This window comes from Ambystoma mexicanum, chromosome 7p, assembly GCF_040938575.1.
Source record: "Ambystoma mexicanum isolate Mex_15411 chromosome 7p, UKY_AmexF1_1, whole genome shotgun sequence".
In the NCBI taxonomy this organism is placed as follows: domain Eukaryota; kingdom Metazoa; phylum Chordata; class Amphibia; order Caudata; family Ambystomatidae; genus Ambystoma; species Ambystoma mexicanum.
Genome location: NC_090939.1, coordinates 230,501,440 through 230,522,671, shown reverse-complemented (window position 1 = coordinate 230,522,671; position 21,232 = coordinate 230,501,440). Strand labels below are relative to the sequence as shown.

Genomic DNA, 21,232 nt, shown 5'->3' with positions numbered 1-21,232 from the left:
CAAAATTCCCTAAAAAGGTCAAATGGAATGAGGAGTGCAATCCGGCCTTTGAAAAACTGAAGAAAGCTCTTTGCCAAGCTCCAGTACTGAGAGCTCCTGACTACCACCAAACTTTGATTGTACAAACTGATGCTTCCAATGTAGGTATAGGTGCAGTTCTAAGCCAACTGGATGGGAAGGGTAGGGAGCACCCCATTTGCTTCATCAGCCGTAATCTGACGGATCCTGAGACAAGGTGGGCAACAATCGAAATAGAATGCTTTGCTATTGTGTGGGCACTGAAGAAGTTTAGGCCATACTTGTATGGTTCTACTTTTGTCATTCAGACTGACCACCAACCATTGAGATGGTTAATGCAAATGAAGGGAGAAAATCCAAAACTATTGAGATGGTTAATCTGCCTGCAAGGGTTTGATTTCACCATTGAGCACAGGTCAGGGTGTCACCATCAAAATGCTGATGGACTCTCTAGGATGTATGTCATCGACTAGAGGTATGAGGTTCATCCAGGAGTGGATTAAATCCTCCTGTCCCTTAGTCTGGGGGGGGGGGGCGAGTGTTAGGGAGAATTCTCTGTTTAGGCTGAATTTCCTAACCTAGTGAGTCCCCCAGCAGCTTTGCTGGATTTTTTGGGGTTTATTTTTTTCTCCTGCCAAGAGTGAGACTCTTTTACCCTCACTCTTGGACATGATTTGAGTGTGTTCCTTTGACTCTAGATGTGTTTAATGGGCTATGGGGTCCTTTACTCCATAGGGCTTCATGTGTTTTTGTGATGTGTGTTACACAGCACCCTCAGTGCAGTAACACAGGGGTGTCATAGTGACTCCCCAGTATAGACTCCATACCCTGGGACTGACTACTGTCTCCCAGGGCATGTAAAGTCACCATTGACTTTACTAGTCTGAAATTCTGAACAGAACCAGTACAAACCATCATATTGTGGACGTACTGGCTGGGGCAATTCAATTGCCCCGGGGTCTGTTAGTCGAGGGGGCACATCTCCGTCCCCCCTGATCGAGTTTTGGCTGGTGGCAGTGGATACTACTTTTTATATTCAACCGCGAATATTTCTCTATGGGATTTTCCCATTGTTCGAGGCTACTATCTTTATTTATTTAATTACGATAGCCTCGAACATACCTCTGGTTTATTTAATTATTATTAATTCTCCGGTTGGTATTTTTTTTGCCATAACTCGGTTCTAAAATGGTGTTTGTGTTCTCTTCTGTGACTCCAACCCAAGTCGAGCCCTTTGTTCCACTTTTTGGCGGGCTTCTCCACAGAAGCCCCCCAAAGTGGTGGCACTCTGTCTGGGGTACTTAGGAGGGGTGGAGGGGGATTTAGGCACCCTGGACTGAGTTGCCTAGGCAACTCAAGTCGCATTCCGTCCTGATTGGCCCAAGTGGTGAGCCGGCCGGCTCACCACTTAGCATGTTTGAGTGACAGCTAGGCTGAGTGAATGGGGGTTTTCTGCATAAAAGCAGGGCTTTGGGGACAGGAACTTCAGAAGTCGCCACAGGACCTAAGAATCCGACGAGGGAGAAGCTGAGCCGACCTGCCACGACGACACCACCGGTGGAGCCCTGCTGGACCGTCTCACCACTTTTCCCAACGACCGAGGAGATCTCCCGCCGGAGAGTCTTCTTCCTTTGACTGGTGGGGATACCCAGTTTCACCGTCTTTTCGCCTTCCCGACACATCTCGTGGCCGCCTTGCCTGTGCCAAGCACCCCGGCAACCGGAATACCACGTTTTATCACGACCGCGAAATAAAGGGTAATACCTTTAACCGGAAAACTCTGCGGCTGGTTTCTTCCCTGGCAGTGCAACGACCTTCAGCTTTCCTCCAAGTCGAGATCTTCTCTTCCCCTGGACGACGCCGAGACTTGCACCCGCTGCCAGGAACAACGCCACCGCTGGAGGATCCTTCCGACTTAAGGTACCGTGTTCCGCCTGGCTTCCCTTGCCACCGACTGTACAGGGTAGATTTAGCCCCCGGCTTTCGAACCTGGGTTAGCCTGGGACACCCTGGCTAAACTTTTCTGAGCCTTTCTAAACTCTTTTCAAACTCTCTGCAAGACTTTCAAAGCCTAGTGTAACTGTGTGATCTTGGGCGCATTTGTGCTCTGCTCTCTCTAAGAGTGGGCCCAGCCTATGGACTTCGGCTCACAAGTGACTTATTTAATTACGATAGCCTCGAACTGGTTTATTTCATTATTATTAATTCTCCGGTTGGTATTTTTTTGCCAAAACTCGGTTCTAAAATGGCGTTTGTGTTCTGTCGAGCCCTAGTCGAGCCCTTTGTTCCACTTTTTGGTGGGCTTCTTTTGCTCTTCTGCCTTGCTAATAGTGCTCCTAAATCTTAGAGTGGTGTATCTTTCCATATTGTGTCTTTTTCTCTCCCTTCATTAACTTATTGGAGTGCCATCTATAGTTAAGCGCTCACCTCTGTCTGGAAATAAGTGGTGTTAACTAAGACTTATCTGATAAGGAATAAGGGTTGTATATATTATAATAGTAACTGTGTTTAGAGTGTTTTACAATAAGAGTGCTGGAGTGTTTCAAACAGTGTGTTTTTAAATAAATAATGATATACTTTGATACCAAATTTCTGGTCAGTGTTTGTTGTATTATTGTATCTGAGTGCCTATTGTGTATACTTTGCATACTGCCTAACTCTTCTTGAGGGAAGTCTGACTGCTCAGCCACAGCTACCAGGTAAATCTGGATGGTACAGACTGCTACCAAGTGGGTTTACTGCTAACACCTGTATTCCTAAATCTTTTGCAGTGTTCCCAAAGGGAACTGCACAGGTTTCTGCCTAACATGAACATGCCCTTTGATGGCACGCATTTGTTTGGCAGCAAGGCTGACGAGAGCCTTGAGAGGTTGCAGACATAAAAAGCTTCGGCAAAATCTTTAAGCGCAGCTGTGCGTCAACCTCTGCCTTTTCGTCCTAGGGGACAGCAGTGGAGGGGAAGTTGTTTTCATTACTACTCCTCTTTTGTAGAACGAGAGGAGCCGCCAGTCAAAGGGGTCAGCGAAAAAGTACCCATGGTGGTCGGGGAAATAGAGTTTCCAAAGCCGCTCAGCCAACTGCCTCTTTGCCTTCAGGCGCTGCTGCAGCCGCTCCTAAATAGTCATGAGGCCATGTCCCATGGTTCGCCGGTTGGGGGCAGACTGTCTCAGCATCTCGAAGAATGGCGAGCCATTACTTCGGATGCGTGGGTTCTGGATACCATAGCCCACGGCTACTGCCTTCCCTTCCTACAGCGGCCTCATGACAATCCACCAGGGAATCTCTTTGAAGCTTCCAGATCCACTCCTTGTGCAGGAAATCTTGACCCTGCCGTAGAAAGGGGGTATAGAACTGGTGCCTGTAGTAGAGAGGAACAAGGGATGGTATTCCCCAAATGTTTTGATTCCAAAGAAAGACTGGGGATTGAGACCCATCCTGGATTTGCGTTGGTTGAACAAACATCTCAGGAAGGACAAGTTCAAGATGGTAACTCTTTCTCAAGTCCTCCAGGCCCTTCAGCTTCAGGATTGGTCGGTGTCTCTGGACCTACCGGATGCTTACTTTCATGTGCCGATTCATCCCAAGCACAGAAAGTACCTGAGGTTTGCGGCTGGTGACTTGCACTTTCAATTTCGAGTCCTGCCATTCGGATTCACCTCCGCCAAAGGGTCTTCACCAAGCTAACGGTGGTGGTGGCAGCGTATCTCAGGCAAGGGGGGATTCACGTCTACCCCTACCTGGACGACTGGCTGATCCGTGCACGTTCTCCCGAGCAAGCACTGGATCACCTCGGTCTCACCTGCCGCTTTCTCCACAGGCTGGGCTTCTCCCTCAGTTTCAAAGTCACATATGACACCTTCCCACCAGCTTCAGTACATCGAGGCTGTGTTGGACACGTCCTTGGAGAAGTGCTCGCCTCCCAAGATAAGGGCTCATCGCATTGTGCAGATGGTGCACAAGTTTTAACATGTCCAGAGTCTCCCGGCTTTCGAATTCTTAAGGTTGCTCGGCCTCATGGCATCCTGCATTTTTCTGGTGCCAGAGGCCAGGCTGAGGATGAGATCCGTGCAAAGGGTCCTCAAGATGCAGTGGTCGCAGTTCTCAGGCAAGATGTCGGATCCCGTTCAGATTCCAATCTCGGTCTCCCAGGATCTTCTGCGGTGGGCCAACGAGGGGAACCTGATGAAGGGGGAGCCGTTTTGGCAACCGTGGCCGGAGGTGACTGTAGTGACGGAAGCTTCCCTCACAGGATGGGGAGCTCATGCCGAAGACTTGACCGCCAGCAGTCGTTGGTCTCCGTCGGAGATCATACTCCACATCAACCCGTTAGAGCTGAGGGCCATCAGGCTGGCCCTGAAGGCTTTTCTGCCGCCTTTGTGGGGGAAGAGTGTCCTGATCATGACGGACGACACAGTGGCCATGCATTACCTCAACAAAAAAGTAGGGGTAAGGTCAGTCCTGTTGTGCACAGAGGCAGTGCAGCTCTGGTTCTGGGCAATCTCGCAAGGAATTTCGCTCTCGGCAGTTCATCTGGCCGGAGATGACAATGCAGAGGCGGACGCCCTGAGCAGGCAGAGCTCGATCACTCACGAGTGGGAGTTGTCTCAGGAAGTCCTTCTGGAGATCTTTGCCATTTGGGGAACCCCACAAGTGGATCTTTTCGCCACCAGTGCCAACCAGAAGTGCGAGAGATTCTGCTCAAGGGAATTTCCTCCGAGAGGAGCCTTAGGAGAGGCATTTGTAGTGGATTGGTCATTCCCACTGCTGTACACGTTTCCGCCAGTCCCCGTCATTCCTCAAGTGTTAAGGAGATTGCGGAAGTTCAGATCCCACATGATCCTCATTGCTCCGGATTGGGCCAGGAGAGCGTGGTACCCGGACCTTCTGGAAATGTCCCTCTGCTCTCGCACGCGCAAAGGGATGGTGCGGGAGGGCCAGGTTCTCCATCCAGAGGTCAGGCCTCTCAACCTTCACGCTTGGTATCTGAAAGGTTGAGGTATAAGGATTGGGACCTCCCGGATGATCCTTTGATTTCCCAATTTCTTAAAGGCTCACTAATGTGTTCCCGCCGTCCCCTTTCCAGGTGCCGGTTTGGGATCTGAATTTGGTTTTAAAATTCCTCATGGGTGCCCTGTTTGAACCTTTGCACTCTTGTCCTTTGAGATTGTTGTCTTTCAAGATAGTGTTCTTGGTTGTTGCTGCTTCCGCTCGCAGAGTGAGTGAATTGCAGGCACTTTCATCTGAGCCGCCCTTTACTGTGGTCTACAAGGATAGGATTGTACCCAGGGTACATCCTTCCTTTCTACCTAAGGTAGTGTCTGAATTTCACTTGAGCCAGAAAGTGGTTTTTCCATCTTTCTACCCTCCTCCTCCTCCTGGTATGGAAGAGGAGCGACTCCATAGGTTGGACCGTAGGGGAGCTCTGAGCTTTTATATTTCTAGGATGTCCAGGGCCGGAGTGGACGATCAGCTCTTTGTGGGGTATGCTGGACACTGATATGGCCAGGCTGTTACAAAACAGACCTTATCCAGGTGGAATATCCTCACCATTACTGAATGTTACCGTTTGACGGGCAAGGACCCTCCTGAAGGGTTGCGTGCTCATTCCACTAGGGGCGTGGCTACTTCTACAGCCCTACAGCGGGGAGTTCCTATTCGGAATATTTGTGATGCAGCCACATGGCCTTCTATCCACACCTTTATTAAACATTACTCCCTGGATAAACTTCATCGTCAAGATATGGCCTTTGGTAAGGCGGTTCTTTATTCTGCCATCTGATTGGGTACTCTAAATTCTTTCCCTCCTCCATTTTCTGGTACTGCTTTGGGAGTCTGTCAAAGATGTGGCATACGTTGGAGGACACAATCCATTCGAACAACAAGTTACTTACCAACTGGTAACGTTCTTTCGATTGGATGTTCCTCCAACGTATTCCTCATTGCCCTCCCAACCGGCCCCTCTGGAGAATTTCCTATGCGATTGCAGCTTACAGTTCGGCAAGGCTATGTGCAGTCAAGCAGGCATTGGATTGGTGCACGTCACAAGTTGTGGAGGAAAAAACATAAACTGAGTCTGCGGGCGCTGTGCGTCCTATTTATAACATCCGGTGACATCACCCTTGATGGAGGCCTTTGAGGAACATCGACCCAACGCCATCGACGCAGGACGCCCTCTGCCGAAAAAGTTTCCAAAGTATACAGCTGTGGACATTACATGTCAAAGATGTGGAGTACGTTGGAGGAACATTCAATCGAAAGAATGTTACTAGTTGGTAAGTAACTTGTTCATCAGTTTAAAAACAAAAAGACTTTGCTTTATTGCAAGGTAGTCCTATTATGTACAAATGCACATTTCAACAATGGCAATGAGGATGGGATTCTGAAGAGTCATCCACCATCACACACCCTCGAACTGACACACAAAAACCACAGCAGGAGAAGCAAGGAATCCAGCAGCACCTTAACAAGACAACAAGCAAGGGGTCGGGGCACCGTTGATATTTCTCCAAACGCCAGGTGAGTCTCCCGTCCCTTGGAACCAGTACAAATTCCAATTCCAAAAATATCTGAAAGCAGTTGATAGTACAGAATTCACACCAGAGTGGAAATTTGCCTTACTAAGAAATCAGCAAAGAAGGCCAAAGATTGTTTGCGTTAGCCAAAGTATCAAAGAAACCAACCTGATGGGTCCGCCCGACAATGTGGATGAAGAGACAATGGCCAGGTTGGAGTTGCACCTTGGGAGAGTTCCCAAGATAGTGCTGGAAAGTCCTAAATTCTACACCAGGCTGCAAACCACCTCAGAATCAATCAACTTTGTAACTGCACTAAAGGAGCTGGCGAGCACGTGCGCTTTTGGCAACATGAGGGACTAACTTAACGCGCGTTAGATAGTTGGGGAGCCTGAAAGTATATCTTCATATGCAGACAATGCTATAGTCTGTGTCGGACCCACAGACCCATTTGCACATCATGCGTGATGTTTTTGCCTTATGAGAACTTTCTGGACTTCAAGTGAATAGTAGTAAGTCAGAGCTTTTCCCTCTTACTGAAGCCACGACTGAGTCCCGAAAATCTACTTTGGCTCACGTGGGCACAGCCTTCATTACAGTATTTGGGAGTCACGGTAGCTAGGCATCACAATACACTATAAATATGACTGTAACTTTGCCAAATACCTGTGGCACCTTTTGCTTATACTTCCGACCTGGGCACGTCAGCCATTGCAGGTAAAATTGCCTTCCTCAAAATGACTGCGGTCAATGTCTTTGTGTGGCCCTTGAGCGGAGTGCGCCGCAAATGAGATATGGCTTATGCACAAGCGGGATTCGCAGCACCTGATTTTCAGGTATATTGGTTGGCAGCGCAATCACAGTATGCAGCTTTTTGGTTTGTGGGGGAGGCAGTCGCGCTGCATGCCAGGCTCGAGAGGGGCTCGGCGGGTGAGCGAGACATTAGGTCTTTAGTGGTACCCCCAGTGTTGACAGATCCCTACCCGTACGATCCCACAAGTGTCACTTCGCTGGCCAGGTGCAAAATATGGAAGCTGTTGGGAATTTCCCACCTCTACCATGGCAACTTTCTGCTGTGGATCTGTGAACTGGCATTTCCCAGGGTAGATGCGGTTACTGAGCGACGTTGGACTCGAGATGGATTTAGCATGCTAGGGAACATGTTTTTGAATGGCAACTTCTGCTGCCGACATCACTGCACTCAAGCAACATAAATCCTCGCACTGGCTTCACTATTTTGGTGTTTGCAAGGTCTTTAGGTCCAAATGGGAGGATTTCCCAGTGGAACCCGAGAATGACTCCTTCCTATCTGGGCGTACGGATTCTGAGGCACGGTCTCTTCTCTGTACAGGTTAATTACAAGACTGCATGCCGACACCCCTGGCAAAGTTACGATTTAATTTGGCAATAGACATGAACCTTGAAATTACAGATGACACCTGGGGGGAAATGTGTGTCTCCTTTTCACTCCCAATTTCGCTTGATGCAATTCAAAGTCCTGCACAGATACCATTGTACGCAGGGAGGACGATGCTTTTTTCCCAATCAACTACGGGTTGTTGTCTTAGGTGTGGGGTTAGGGGGGAGCTGGATACTTTCACATGGTGTAGAGTTGCCCTAAATTAGATGATTACTGGAGAGATGTTTGTGCCATCCTTACTGATATGACAGACGTCAATTTGGATGCTACCCCCATTCAGTGTCAATTTCATGTCTTTGAGGACCGGGGAGTGAGGGGTTGAATACTAGTGAATTTATGCTTGTTGCTTGCTATGTGATGTATGTTACTCCACTGGTTGAAGCCCACTGTACCATCAACTGGTCAATGGCTGAAGGCTGCTGCTTGGGCCTGTGACACCGAAGATCAATGGGTCAGCATGCAGTCAGTGGCGAACCGCCCCAAAGACATATGGCTAGCCTTTAAAACTTATCTGATGCGCAAAAGTAATGATCCTTCAACAGACGGACAATGACTTTTATGATCCTCCTACTTTATTACCATTGCATTCCTCATTTTGGCTCCCCTTTCCCCCTTGTTAATGCATGCTCCTGTTCTAAATATTCTGTGGAGACTTGTGCCTGTATGTTCTATTCTTGTAAGTGAATTATGTAATGCTCTGAACCAAGTGCTTTAATGAAGAAAGTTTTTATTAAAAGAAAATGGTTTTTACTTCAAACCGATCTGGCCTTGTGGTTGGTAAGCACGTTTTAAATGAGCATCATAATAGCATCTAGCCTTGACTACAGGTTTGCTATACTGTCGTCAAATAAAGTCATTAATCTGTTAAAAACCCAGAAGCAAAATATTATCCCACCCTTGCAATCATGTGGCAGCCCTGAGGGTGGTTTTCAAACAGCCACCCTATTATGCAGCCAAACTCAATGAAGGTAGGCAGTGGAACAATAAGACTTAGACGTCAGGAATAGTGGGTATGCTGAAATGGTACAATGAAACACACGTAGAACACTTAAATAAATCAAATTAATCACCAAGTATAAAATGCTCTAATTATTAAGCCTGAACTCACTAAGCATTGAAAATAACAGGCAAGTACTACTACCAAACTACAACGATACCCATATATATATATGTACATTCACCTAGAAAACTGTGCAGTAAAGCGAGTAAAAACAGGTAAGTTATTCAGAAGCAATTGAAATTCAAGATAAGTATTGTAAAAGCAATGGAAACCTGATAACTCTTTATTATAAAACAAAAAGTCAGGGTAATTCTTCCCTGCTTAGGTGAGTGGGCCTAGTGCTCTTAAGAGGCAAAAGCCCCAAGAAGAAATCTTTGGTAGAAAGTCGGGATTCTTTTAAGTGAAGAAACAAGTGCTGACAAAGCACACATGTGAATAAAATGTTCCTGTGATGTAAGCACAAAAGTAAGCACAGAAGATTAGGGGTCCTTTCCCAATCCAACCACTCTAAGGGAAGCGTGGGAAGGATCCTTGGTCAGAACTCCACTGATCACGACCAGGCAACTGAGAGTAATGGTTAAGAATATCTGCCCTTAAATCTCTAAGGTGGTTGGCGGGGCTGTGGGGGGACTGAAAATAGCTATGCAGACTCCACTAGAAATCACCTCTCGGGTTCCTAGTCTCACTGGACCCAGTTACTTCAATCGTTGGTTCTGTTGCAGGGGAGTCCTGGGTTCGAGGATACAGTGGTCACCTTCGGCATTAGGATTGGATCCGGCTATGTAGCAATTCCAAACTCTGATGTTACGGTTCCTAATGCTTTGCAGCTGGATGACCCAGGTATCCAGGACACCACGACACCACGAGTCTCACAGCAACAGGAGACCATCGGCACACAATGGAAGTAGGTAGCGGTGAAAAATACTGTGCTCGGTAGGCAGCTTATGTGGCAGACTACATAACTCCTCCAGGAAGGCCCCTCTTCAAGCTGGAAAGCAGCAACTGTAGGAGGACTGTTTTTAGTACACAATCTGAAGATCTCTAGAGGACGAAAGCTAAACTCTGAACCGGGACCGATGCACAGCAGAGACCATTGACAGTGAGCTCACTGGATGGTTTCAGGACGCTTCTGAAGGCTGCAGTGTGCCAGATCGGTGAGCTGGATCTGAATTGACAAAGGTCCTTCAGGAGATCATTCCAGAGGGACAGGTCATTACCTAGGCTTGGCTGAAGGTTGGATGTCTTCACTGGTCGTCTTTGGGTCTTCAGCAGGCTGCACCCTTTCGTAAGGGTCTTGGCTCCAGCGACGATCTGAAGAATGACTGCAGCAGCATTTATCCTAAAATCGAGCCAGGGGTAGCCCCCATTCCACCAGTGGGATGAATCTGCACCATTCAAACTGGCACGTGCTGTCCAATCCTGGGCAGCTTCTTGCACCACATCTACCAAGCAACAGACCTGCCCCGCTCAAAAGTGTGTGTGAATTGCAACCAGACAGTCTTAGCCTCCACATCTGACCAGATGCTCACACTGCCGCTTTGCCCAGGAAAGGCAATGCTTTGCCCGTGAAAGGGCAATCCAGATATGTAATTTCCTGACCTTGGAGGGCAGGAAGGAAAGCCAAGGACAATGCTGGCAAAGGACAGGGCGGATAACGTGTGGCACTGCCATTATGAGTATATAGTGCTCAAAAAGGCACTATGTAGTAAAATGCAAAACTGCATGTGTGAACAACGAGAAACACAATGAAAAAATATCTGCTTCCACCAGCCCGTCTTCCACATTGTGAAAGTCACCAAAATGTTACTGAAAGAAAAAGGGATGCTAAGTACACGTACGCCTGCCACTCTTCACTGTAAGATGGTGGGTGAAGCTTAAAAACAACAAGGAATCTCAGAGATGCAACCCCTCTGCACTGGTAGCCTTGGGGACTCACCAGAGCCCCCAAAAAGCCATGCAAGAGAAGTAAAACAAAAAGGCTTTACTCGACTTCTAATGTCAGGACAGCAATCAAGCAATAGCTAAACGTTGGAGGGTGGGGTTCCATTAAAGTCAATGGAAGGAAATCTGGAAACAGATAATATTTCATAACACAGTAAGGAAAAAACGATCACGGGAGTGGTCCCAAAGACTGCAGCTGGCGTTTCCTTCAAGTCAGATGGGATGCATTTTCAGTGCTGATTTGAGTACAGAGATAGTGGTAGTGTTTTGGATTTCAGGGGTAACGGGGTTCAAGTGAAGGGAGCAAAGAGGGCACAACAACCGATGTGGGAGGCAGAACAATGGGGACAGCGCAAAGAGACTGGCTCTGCAGTGAAGAGTGCGAGTGAGTAGTGGCTGATTGGTTAGCTAGTTAAGGAGGGGCAATACTGTGGATAGATTTAAAAATTAGTTTTAGCAATTTGAAGGCTTTGTGCTGCACAGCGAGCCAGCCAGCAAGCATGGCGTGGTTGAGCCGAGATGGGAGAGGAGCGGGGTTGACTCTATGCAAGAAGTGAAATTTAGAATTTTGGTGCAAGGGGCAAATTAATAGAGGAGACCCAAAAGTGGGCGAGTGTGCTTTGCAAGATGGGTTATTGTTGTTGGGTAGAATGTTTGATGGTGGCATATTTTTCTGACATTGAGAAGCTTCAGCCATGCCACAACCTCAGTAAAGGCGATATGTTGGTGAAGTTAGAGATTGTTGCCAAAGAAGACCCCCACGTTGCAAGCTTCAGTGAATGAAGGTGGAAGGTTGGGGAAAGGCGGAGCAGAGGTGCAAACTGGGTAGGGGGGGTAGATGACTTTGGTCTTGGAGAAATTGAGCATAATGTGTTATAGAAATAATGCATAATTGAGTACCTCATTTGTGTTAAATGCTTCCTCCAAACTGGTGATCAGAAACTAAACCAATCTGTGTCTTTCCAGCTACCATGACTACCGTTGTTCATAGCACCTGCACCTTTCAGTACAATATGTACCTCCTCTGTACCCCTCCTCTGTGCCTCTCTATATCTGTCAAAGAGATATTCCTCTAAGTCGACTGACTCAGTCTCAAAGTCCCCTTCGTCGTCCTCACCTGAAGAGCTAGCTTGGCTCCGGAGATGGAATCTTCTTCCTTCCCCTTGTCGAATACTCCTTTTTTTAATGAAGATAAGGCCTACCACGGGAGGGAAGCCACTGTGGCTGCAAAGTGTCTGCAGGCCTGTGACTTTGCTTCCCAAGAATCAGGGGAAAAAGCCTCCTCGCACAAAAAATCACTGGGTGTTCCAAGATCCAAGTATGACGGCAGGTATGGCGATGAAAACACTTTCTTGCAGAAGGGTCCCTGGTAGGACCCTCGGATCCCCGTCTGGCAAGTACCAAAGAGAGGATTGTCTACCAGGTAAGGCAGAGTGTCCAGAATGCAATGGGCAGACCCCCCAAAGAGAATGGGGGAAAACAGAAGACCCAAGGCCAAGAATAACAGCCTAATAAAGGATAGGCTCAGGGAGGAAGATCCCCCGGCGAAGAGTACCCGGCACAACACAGAAGAATGTGTAAACAGGGCAAATCCTAAAAGCAGGACGAGCCCAAGCAGAAGGCAGAGTGGCAACACCAGGGAGAAGAGGAGAACACAGAAGGATAGCGGACCGGAGCCCAAAGAGAGGGAGAGAGCAAGACAGCGAGCGGGGAGCTGCTGCGGAACGCGAGGAAGAAGGAGACGGAGAGACCGCGGCGGGAAGGGCCCGCTGCAGGGAGCAGGCAAAAGCGAGCAAGCACGGTCAGAGGACTAAAAGTAAAGCAGAGGAGGACCGCAAAAGAGGAAAACAGTGTGGCGACCTCAAAAGGAAATCCAAGAGAGTTGCAACGCACCGGCCGCCGGGCGGAGGTGGCATAAGAAATTCCCAGCGGCGGCCATATTGCAAAACCACCAGACCGCGTAAGGAGAAGCAGCAAGCAACGCGACGGCAAGTTTTAATGGAGTCACCGCCTGCAGTGTTTCCATATGCGCCACCCCTCACTTCTGGATCCTGACAGTATCCAAATCAACCCGCCCCGCGGACTGTATATCCGTTCTGTTGTTACCTCTGAAGAGCGCTCCGTTGCTTCTGAGGTACGTCTGAGCTCAATAAATCTAACAATAATAATAATAAAAATACAACCATTCTTTATTGATTTGCCTATAGATACAATCATTGCCATCTATCCATTGGACATGATTTGTGCAAAGTGCAGTGGCACAAGTCTCCTCTACTTGTGTCTTTTGTATTTGGTGTAATAAATTCACAACAGATGCTTAAATCAATATCTCCAGTGTCACCAAAGCAATTTGTTGCTGTGCACTAGATGGCTGGGACCATCCATGTAAATCACACCTGTCCTTCCCTTTATATTTGTAGTTCTTGCATGAATGATTACATAGTGTCTCTGTTCCTGATTAAAAAAACATGTCCATCATTTAAAATGCTGCAATTCTATTCACAGCTTTACAAATTAGTAGGTTGTTTTATTTATTGAAGTATATAAAAAGATAATTGTTCGGTTGTCAGAGTAGCAGGTTGTTTTGCTTTTTGACACAAACATGAGAATCTTTATTAACTGCCCTCTCAGGGACTGTCGCACATCCTGGGAGATTTAGACACCTGCGTCACGCTACTCTGCCTCACAGCAAGCCCCGTGCCTAACAGCAAATCATCACCAACCTCTAAAAAAGAAAGTGTAGATTTACTCAAACATCTGACTTGTCTATCCTGGAAATTTAACCGGTTTAGAGTATGCCGGGTTTGGAGGGAAATTAGATCACTTCCAGGGTTGTTTTGTACTATGATATTAAGTATATCAAAAGGTTATACACCATACAGGTATAATAAAAACGATTCCCTATTTCAGTACAACATAAGGATAAATGCACATGGGGGCAGATAAACAATATTGTGCCAATTTCTGCATCTAAGATGTGGCGTGACTTTGTCTCACTCAATGTACCTGAATATCTCCACAACATGTTGGCGAGGCATAGCCGCTAGCGATCTATGTGAAGACAGATACCCCCCTGGTCTGCCATCATAGACTGAGTTTACAAAGCTTCTTAGGAAGCATCCAGACTAGCTACCTGCCACACAAACTATTTACACAGAGAAGCGATTAAATGGATTGCAATGCAGAACCTACAAAGAAAGCACACCACACCAATTCATTATTTCCCATCCTCATCTGAAGTGAGCATGTTTCTCCCACACCAACAGGCCTGTGCTAGAGCTTACCTATCTAGTGTGTCCCAGGACTGCCCATTTATGGAATATAATAATTCTGTAATGTCAAGGTAATCCTTTGTATAAGTTAATTATGGAAGCCTTTTGTTTGACTGAGTGAATGAAAACTTGGCCAAATTCTCCTGTGGAAATGCAAAACACAAAGTGTGGGTCCCAGAGCCTCGTATGCTGCTATTGCGGGGCTTCCCCGACTTCGTATGGGTCACAGACTCTGGTGTGCTACTGTTGCCGGGCTTCCCCGACTTTTTATTGGTCCCAGACCCCTCTCCCACGTTTATTGCATGTTGTACCCAGGCCTGGTTCACTAACCTGCCAGGCACTATTTCCCATATGTCTGCTTTGTAGTTTTCCCCAAGTACTGGTACAAGGGAGAGGGGTTCTTGAGCCTCCCCAACCGTCTTCTTCATTCTTCTTTCTCTCTACCACTCACTACGGTAACCCAGGCAACTTTTGTGGTGTTACTGGCTTGCTCTGGCAGCTTTGCAGAACTGCTTCTTACTGCTGCGGGCTTCCACGCACCTACTAACGGTCTCTACGTGTCTTCACAGCCTTCCCAGGTCTGGTCCCTTCTTCTCGGTCCGACCGTGTGGTCTGATTCCTGGTCTCTCCCTGACCCCCGATTCTCCAGCCTGGACAACGGGTGTTAGGGAGAATTCTCTCTTTAGGCTGAATTTCCTAACCTAGTGAGTCCCCCAGCAGCTTTGCTGCATTTCTGGAGTTTGTTTTTTTCTCCCACTCTTGGACATGATTTATGGTGTTTCTTTGACTGTTAATGTGTTTTATGGGCTATGGGGTCCTTTACTCCATAGGGTCTCATGTGTTTTTACTATATGTGTTACACAGCACCCTCTGTGCAGTAACACAGGGGTGTCATAGTGACACCCCACCATAGACTCCATACCCTGGGATTGACTACTGTCTCCCAGGGCATGTAAAGTCACCATTGGCTTTACTAGTCCCAAATTATGAACAGAAACCAGTACAAACCATCATATTGTGCACGTACTGGTCGGGGCAATTCGATTGCCCCGGGGTCTGTTAGTCGAGGGGGCACGTCTCCGTCCCCCCTGATCGAGTTTTGGCTGGTGGCAGTGGATACTACTTTTTATATTCGGCCGCGAATATTTCCCTATGTGATTTTCCCATTGTTCGAGGCTACCAACTTTATTTAATTCTCCTAGCCTCGAACATACCGCCGGTTTATTTAATTAATATTAATTCGCGGGTTGGTATTTTTTTGCCAGGACTCAATTCTAAAATGGCGTTTGTGTTCTCTTCTGTGACTCCAACCCAAGTCGAGCCCTTTGTTCCACTTTTTGGTGGGCTTCTCCACAGAAGCCTCCAAAAGTGGTGCCACTCTGTCTGGGTACCACAGAGGGTGTGGGAGGGGGTTTAGACGCCCTGGACTGAGTTACCTTGGTAACTCAAGTCGCACTCTTGTGTGATTGGCCCAAGTGGTGAGCCGGCCGGCTCACCACTTAGCATGTTTGATTGACAGCTAGGCTGAGTGAATGGGAGTATGCTGCATAAAAGCAGGGCTTTGGGGACTGGAACTTCAGAAGTCGCGACAGGACCTGAGAATCCAACGAGGGAGAAGCTGAGCCAACCTACCACGACGACACCACCGGTGGAGCCCTGCGAAACCGACTCACCACTTCCCAACGACAGAGAAGATCTCCCGGCTGGAGAGGCTTCTTCCCCTGACTGGTGGGCACAACCAGTTTACCTTCTTCTCTTCGCACCCCAGACCGGTCTGTGGTCGAATTGCCCGTGCCAAGCACCCCGGCAGCCGGATAGCCCCTTACCACTGGACCGCGAACCAACGGACCGCTCCTTGTACCTGAGAAACTCTGCGGCTGGTTTCTTCCCTGGCAGTGCAACTGACTCCTGTCTTCCTCCCCGACGAGATCCTCTCTTCCCCCGGACGAAGCAATGACTTGCATCTGCTGCCAGGAACAACTGCCCCCGCTGGAGTATTCTCACCACTTTAAGGTACCGTGTCTGCCAGGCCTCCCTTTCTAAAGATTGCTACAAGGTAATAATAACCCCTTAACCTTCTGGACTGGGCTGGCCGCCTTGACCCTCTAACTGGTCCCTTTCTTTGGTCCAACTCCTTTTTGAACCGTTACAAGACTTTTGTGCACTGCAACCGTGTGACCTTAGACACATTTCGTTTGATCCTCTTAAAGCGGATCCGGCCTACTGACTCTGAATTCACGGTGTTAACTTGCCTTCCTCTCTTGTTGTGTTCGTGAAAAAGTGTTGGGATCTGTTTCAATTGATTCTCTGCTTTTCTCTCCCTTTATAAAAAACGAATTATTAGAGTGCCATCTACGTTAAGCGCTCACCGCTGTCTGAAAATAAGTGGGGCTTTACTTAAGACTTGTCTAATATTGTTTTAAGGGAGTGTATATCTTTTAGTGACCGTGTTTTTGAATTGCTTACTATTAGTGCCTGTGTGTTTTTCTAGATGTGGTTTTAAATAAATAATTATATCTCTTTTACACCAAGCCCTGGTCAGTGTTTACTTGTTCTATTGTGTTCTCTTGACCTATTGTGAATACTCTGTATACTGCCTAACTCTTCTTGAGGGAAGTCTGACTGCTCAGCCACAGCTACCAAGTGAATCTGTGTGGTACAGACTGCTACCAAGTGGGTTTACTGCCAAACACCTGTAGTCCTAAATCTTTTGCAGTGCTCCCAGAGGGAATTGCACAGGTTTCTGCCTAACAACGGGGAACACAGCATGTGTTCAGCGAGGCTCCGTCAGCCTTTCCTGTTCCGTGCAGTGAGCCTCCAGCCGGTTCTCGGTTCCCCCACGGAGGATCTGACAAAGTACACAGTCCTTCTTCCCTTTTTATCTTTGGCTCTGGTTGACTGTACAGCGTAGGTTGGTTCAGCTGTGTGCTTTTGCCTCCTTGCCTATTCTTCATGTCAGTGGTTATATGAACTCCAACTGGGTAGCCCTTTTTTCCTCATCCCAGTGTGGTCTATATGGTTGGGGTTTTCTACCCCACAGAAATACAGAAGTATGCTGCACCACAAAGGACTGAGTGAGAGGAAAGAGGGGACAGAGATGGAGGAAGTGCATACCGCGTTCTCCCAAGGCAATCGTCACTGGTCCCATAAAGGATTTCGCTCCCCATGAAATCCACATGCTGAGTTCTACTCCCAGGAGGGAATATTGCGTAGTGACCCCACCTACGTGGTCTCATGGGAAGGGGCTCCCCCTATGGATGCAGTGACAATACCCTGGTATTTGTTACAGGATGTAGACTTGCAGAGATGCACATGCTGATTTTCAATTAACTCATGAGACTACCATCATATTTTGTTGAAATGTGTATTGAGGCAATGAACACAACAGTTGTCCGCTACCTAAAATGTAAATTTGATTTACTGCTACAACTGTTAAAGTATCCCCTTTGCTAAGAATGCTTTCCTCGTCTGAAATGTTTTGTTCATTACCAAAAAAACAATCTTTGTTGTAGGTATGCAGAGCAGTTCATTGAAACTTTTCCCAAGCAATGAGCAAAAAGCCATGTTGCTGAAGCGCCAAGCCTTTGCAGTTTTCAGCGGGGAGCTTGACCAATATCACCTTTTCCTGCCATTGATCCAAGGTAGGAAATGATAGCTTCTGATGGGAAGAAAGAATGTAATTGTGAACATAGCTGTTTATTCAACACATGTGTACATAATAAAGTTACTGGTTTCATTTGCTGTAGAAGGTGGGAATGTTTGAAAATGCATTAATAAAATTGCATGTAGTTATGTTGTCGTGCATTTGTATAGCGCCTTATGTACCATTGGTATGATCTCAAAGTGCTGTGGGTTGAGAGAGTAGTGTAGCATATAGTGCTTGGGTGCACTTAAAATGTGAGCAGCCAGCGTTGTTTGTGCCGGTTGGCTGCATTATAATGCTAAGTGTGGTGTGGTGAATGTGAGAGATCTGTGTAATGTGCACAGCAGGGAGGGGGTGGTCTCTGGGTCTCTATTGTGGCTGCTGTGGGGCATGTGTAAGAGATTGTGAGCCGGCAGGTTTTTTGTTTTCTCGTAGGGTATAACTGCGTTCTACCAGGCTGTTGAGATGTTTTAAGAGCGATGTAGGTATGTGTGCAACTGGGCCGAATTGATCGAGGGGTGTATCTGCGTTCAATTGTTTGTTGATGCAAAATGGAGAGTAAGCATATTGGTAGGAATGAGTATCTGTGGTTATCGGTGGGTGGCTTCCTTACTTGGGATGCTTTTGGAGCACAGTGCACCAGCTGTGTCTGTCCTGGTGGTTTGTGGTGGTGGATTTCAGAGAGAGGTAAACTCTGAGGGTATGTTGTGTTATCTGGGTCGGGCGGTCCTTTTCCACACGCTCTGTAGTGGGACTCGGAGGGCCTGTTTTCCAGGTATCTGGAGCAACTTTATGCCGGGTTACTGGGATACTTCTTGGGTTATTGCATGATTCTCTGGAGAGTTGAGCCAATTGTAGCTGCTTCTGTGACTCTGGTGCAGGCTTCTCGGTTCTTATTCCTAGGTGGACAGGGGTTACCTCTATTGATCATATAACACCAGCTATGCTTTGGCGGTTGAGCTAGGTGCGTGTGATCTGCAGCAGCCTAGGTCAGAAGTCCTTTGGTCGATAGGCCGACTTCCGTTCTCTGGTTGTTCTTGCTTTTCCGGGGTGAGGTGTTTAATTAATTGGCCAGTCGTCTTCCGCGGCCCTTCTTTTGTGTTTCAGGTTTGTGCTGATTCTTACAGCACTTTGGCCTTTGGTAGGTGGGTGTATGGGCTTTGGCGGACTCGTTCATGGATTTGGGAAAAACCATGTTTTTACCACATTGCGAAAGGCCATGTAGTCCTGGTTGTGTCGAGTATGGGGAGGTAGTGAATTCCATAGAGTTAGTGCCGACTAGGCTGACCCTCCAAGTCTGGCTGAATTGGAGGCTGGCATCATTAGTAGGAGGGCTGTGCTTGATTTTAGGGTGTGTGATGGGCGGTAGAATATAGTCTTCTCTTGGAGGTATGTCGTGCCGGCCTTGTGCACTGCTCGCTGGGTGATGCACAGGATTTCGAAAGTGGCCCTTCGTCCAATAGGTAGCCAGTGGAGTGTGCAGAGGTCGGGTGAGATGTGGTCCCTTCGTCCCAGTGCAAGGAGGAGTTTAGAAGCTGCGTTTTGGACTCTTTGGGGTTTGTTAATTTGGTATGCCGGAGCACCCAGGTACATGGAGTTTGCGTAGTACAGTCTGGACATGACAATTGACATAATAGAAGTCAATCTGCTGGGGAAGGTGAGATAAGGGAAGATGCGTCTCAGCAGCCTGAGGTGGTAGTGACAGGATTTGATTATTGATCTGGTGGGACAGGGTTAGGCCCGAGTCAATGTGCAACCGAGGATTTTGACTCTGTTGCAGGCGGGCGGTGGAGTGCCAAGGGAGGCCATGGGAGTGGCTGTGGCAATAGAGCTGTGTTGCCACATACCATGATCTATGTTTTCCCTGGGTTGAGAAGGAGGTGGTTTATAGTCATCCATTGGTCTATATCACTGAGGCAGGCTGCTAGGTCGGCAGGATGATCTGAGTTCGTCTTGGGGATTACCAGGATAATTTGGGTGTAGTCAGCATAATTGTAGCAGGTGAGGTTGTGCCAGCGCATGATCCCTGTCAATGGGGTCATGTAGAAGTTGAAAAGGAATGAAGAAAGGCAAGCGCCTTGGGTTACTCTGGTGTTCACTGGGCGAGCTGAAGAGGTAAAGGGTGGATAGGGGGGATAGTGATGTGTTTCCTGTTAAAGAATGAGGCAATCCATGTGAGTGCCAAGTGTCGGATTCCAAAGGAGTGATGCCGGTCAAGGAGGATTGAGTGGTTAATGGTGTCAAAGGCAGCTGAGAGATCAAGGCAAACCAGAGCTGCCCATCCTTCAGAGACTGCCATGACTTTGAGGTCGTCCCAGATCGAGATCAGTGTGGTTTCAGTTCCATGGCGAGGTCCTAAGCCAGACTGACCGGGGTCTAGTAGCTTATTGGATTCAGCGAAAAGGTTGAGTTGAGAGTAGGCAGAGCGATCAATGAGTTTCGAGAGTAATCTGGTGTTGGGGATTGGCCTGTAATTGGATGGCTGGCGGGGGTCCAGACCTGTCTTTTTCAGAAGGGGTTTGACTTGTGCTACTTTGAAGGGGTCTGGGAAGGAGCCAGAAGTGAAGGAGTCATTTAGTATGAACCTGGACTGTTCTCCTGCACAGGTAGAGGAGAATATTTCTTTAAGGAGGGATGCAAGGCAAGGGTCAAGGGGGGACCCGGAGGGTCTGCTGCTGGACAATATTTTGATGAATTCCTCGCTCGAGATCAGCTTGAAGGAGTTTAAAGTCGGGGATCTTGAGCGGCGGGTGTTGGGCAGAGGGTGAGGTTGGAGAGTTTGGCATTAAGGGTGGCTGTCCTGTCCAGTGTTGTCCTGTAGAAGTGATGGGAGAGAGAGTTGCAGAGCGCTTGCACTTGCGTGGGCGTGGTAGAGGCAGAGGTGCAAGTGGGCTTCACGAATTCCGAGATGATCCTGTGGAGCTCTTTACCACTGTTGTTGCAGTTCAGAATTCTTTTATTACAGTCATTTTTCTGGCCTTTTGGATCTCGGATTTGTAGTTACAGTGATGGTGTGCGAACAGGGATTAGCTAAGGGAGGTTTTTGATGCTCTCCATTTGCGCTCGAGCGGTTATGGGTTTTGACACTTTTCAGGTGGGGTGTGAACCATTTGGTTGCGGATGTGAGTGGGCCGTGAGGGGTTTAGGGGGTAAGAGGGATGAGTGAGTCGTTGAGCCAAGAGTCAAAGGATTCGACCGGTAGGGGTCTGTCTGTGGTTGGGAGTGAGCGTATCAACGCTTCTGCCAGGTTGGACAGCACCTTGACCATGTTCCAGCGTTTGTGGTTGTGTGATGAGACCAGGCGGGCCATGGTTGGTGGGGTCAGTGTGCGGATAGATAAAGGTAGGGCTGAGTGGTCTGCCCAGATGAGGGGTTTGGGGCTGGACAACGTGATGAGGCCAGAGGAGCTGAATATTGCATGTGGCC

At 47.9% G+C, this 21,232-nt stretch overlaps 1 protein-coding gene across 3 annotated transcripts in view; it reads left to right on the top strand.

The window, feature by feature from the left end:
* The window catches only part of DOP1B (DOP1 leucine zipper like protein B), a 1,145,257-nt gene that overhangs the window by 929,177 nt on the left and 194,848 nt on the right, over window positions 1-21,232 (top strand). For all 3 annotated transcript variants that reach the window (XM_069636119.1, XM_069636117.1, XM_069636118.1), the window contains exon 32: window positions 17,676-17,804. In XM_069636119.1, the coding sequence (XP_069492220.1) occupies window positions 17,676-17,804 (129 nt within the window). The remainder of the gene's footprint in view (window positions 1-17,675; window positions 17,805-21,232) is intronic.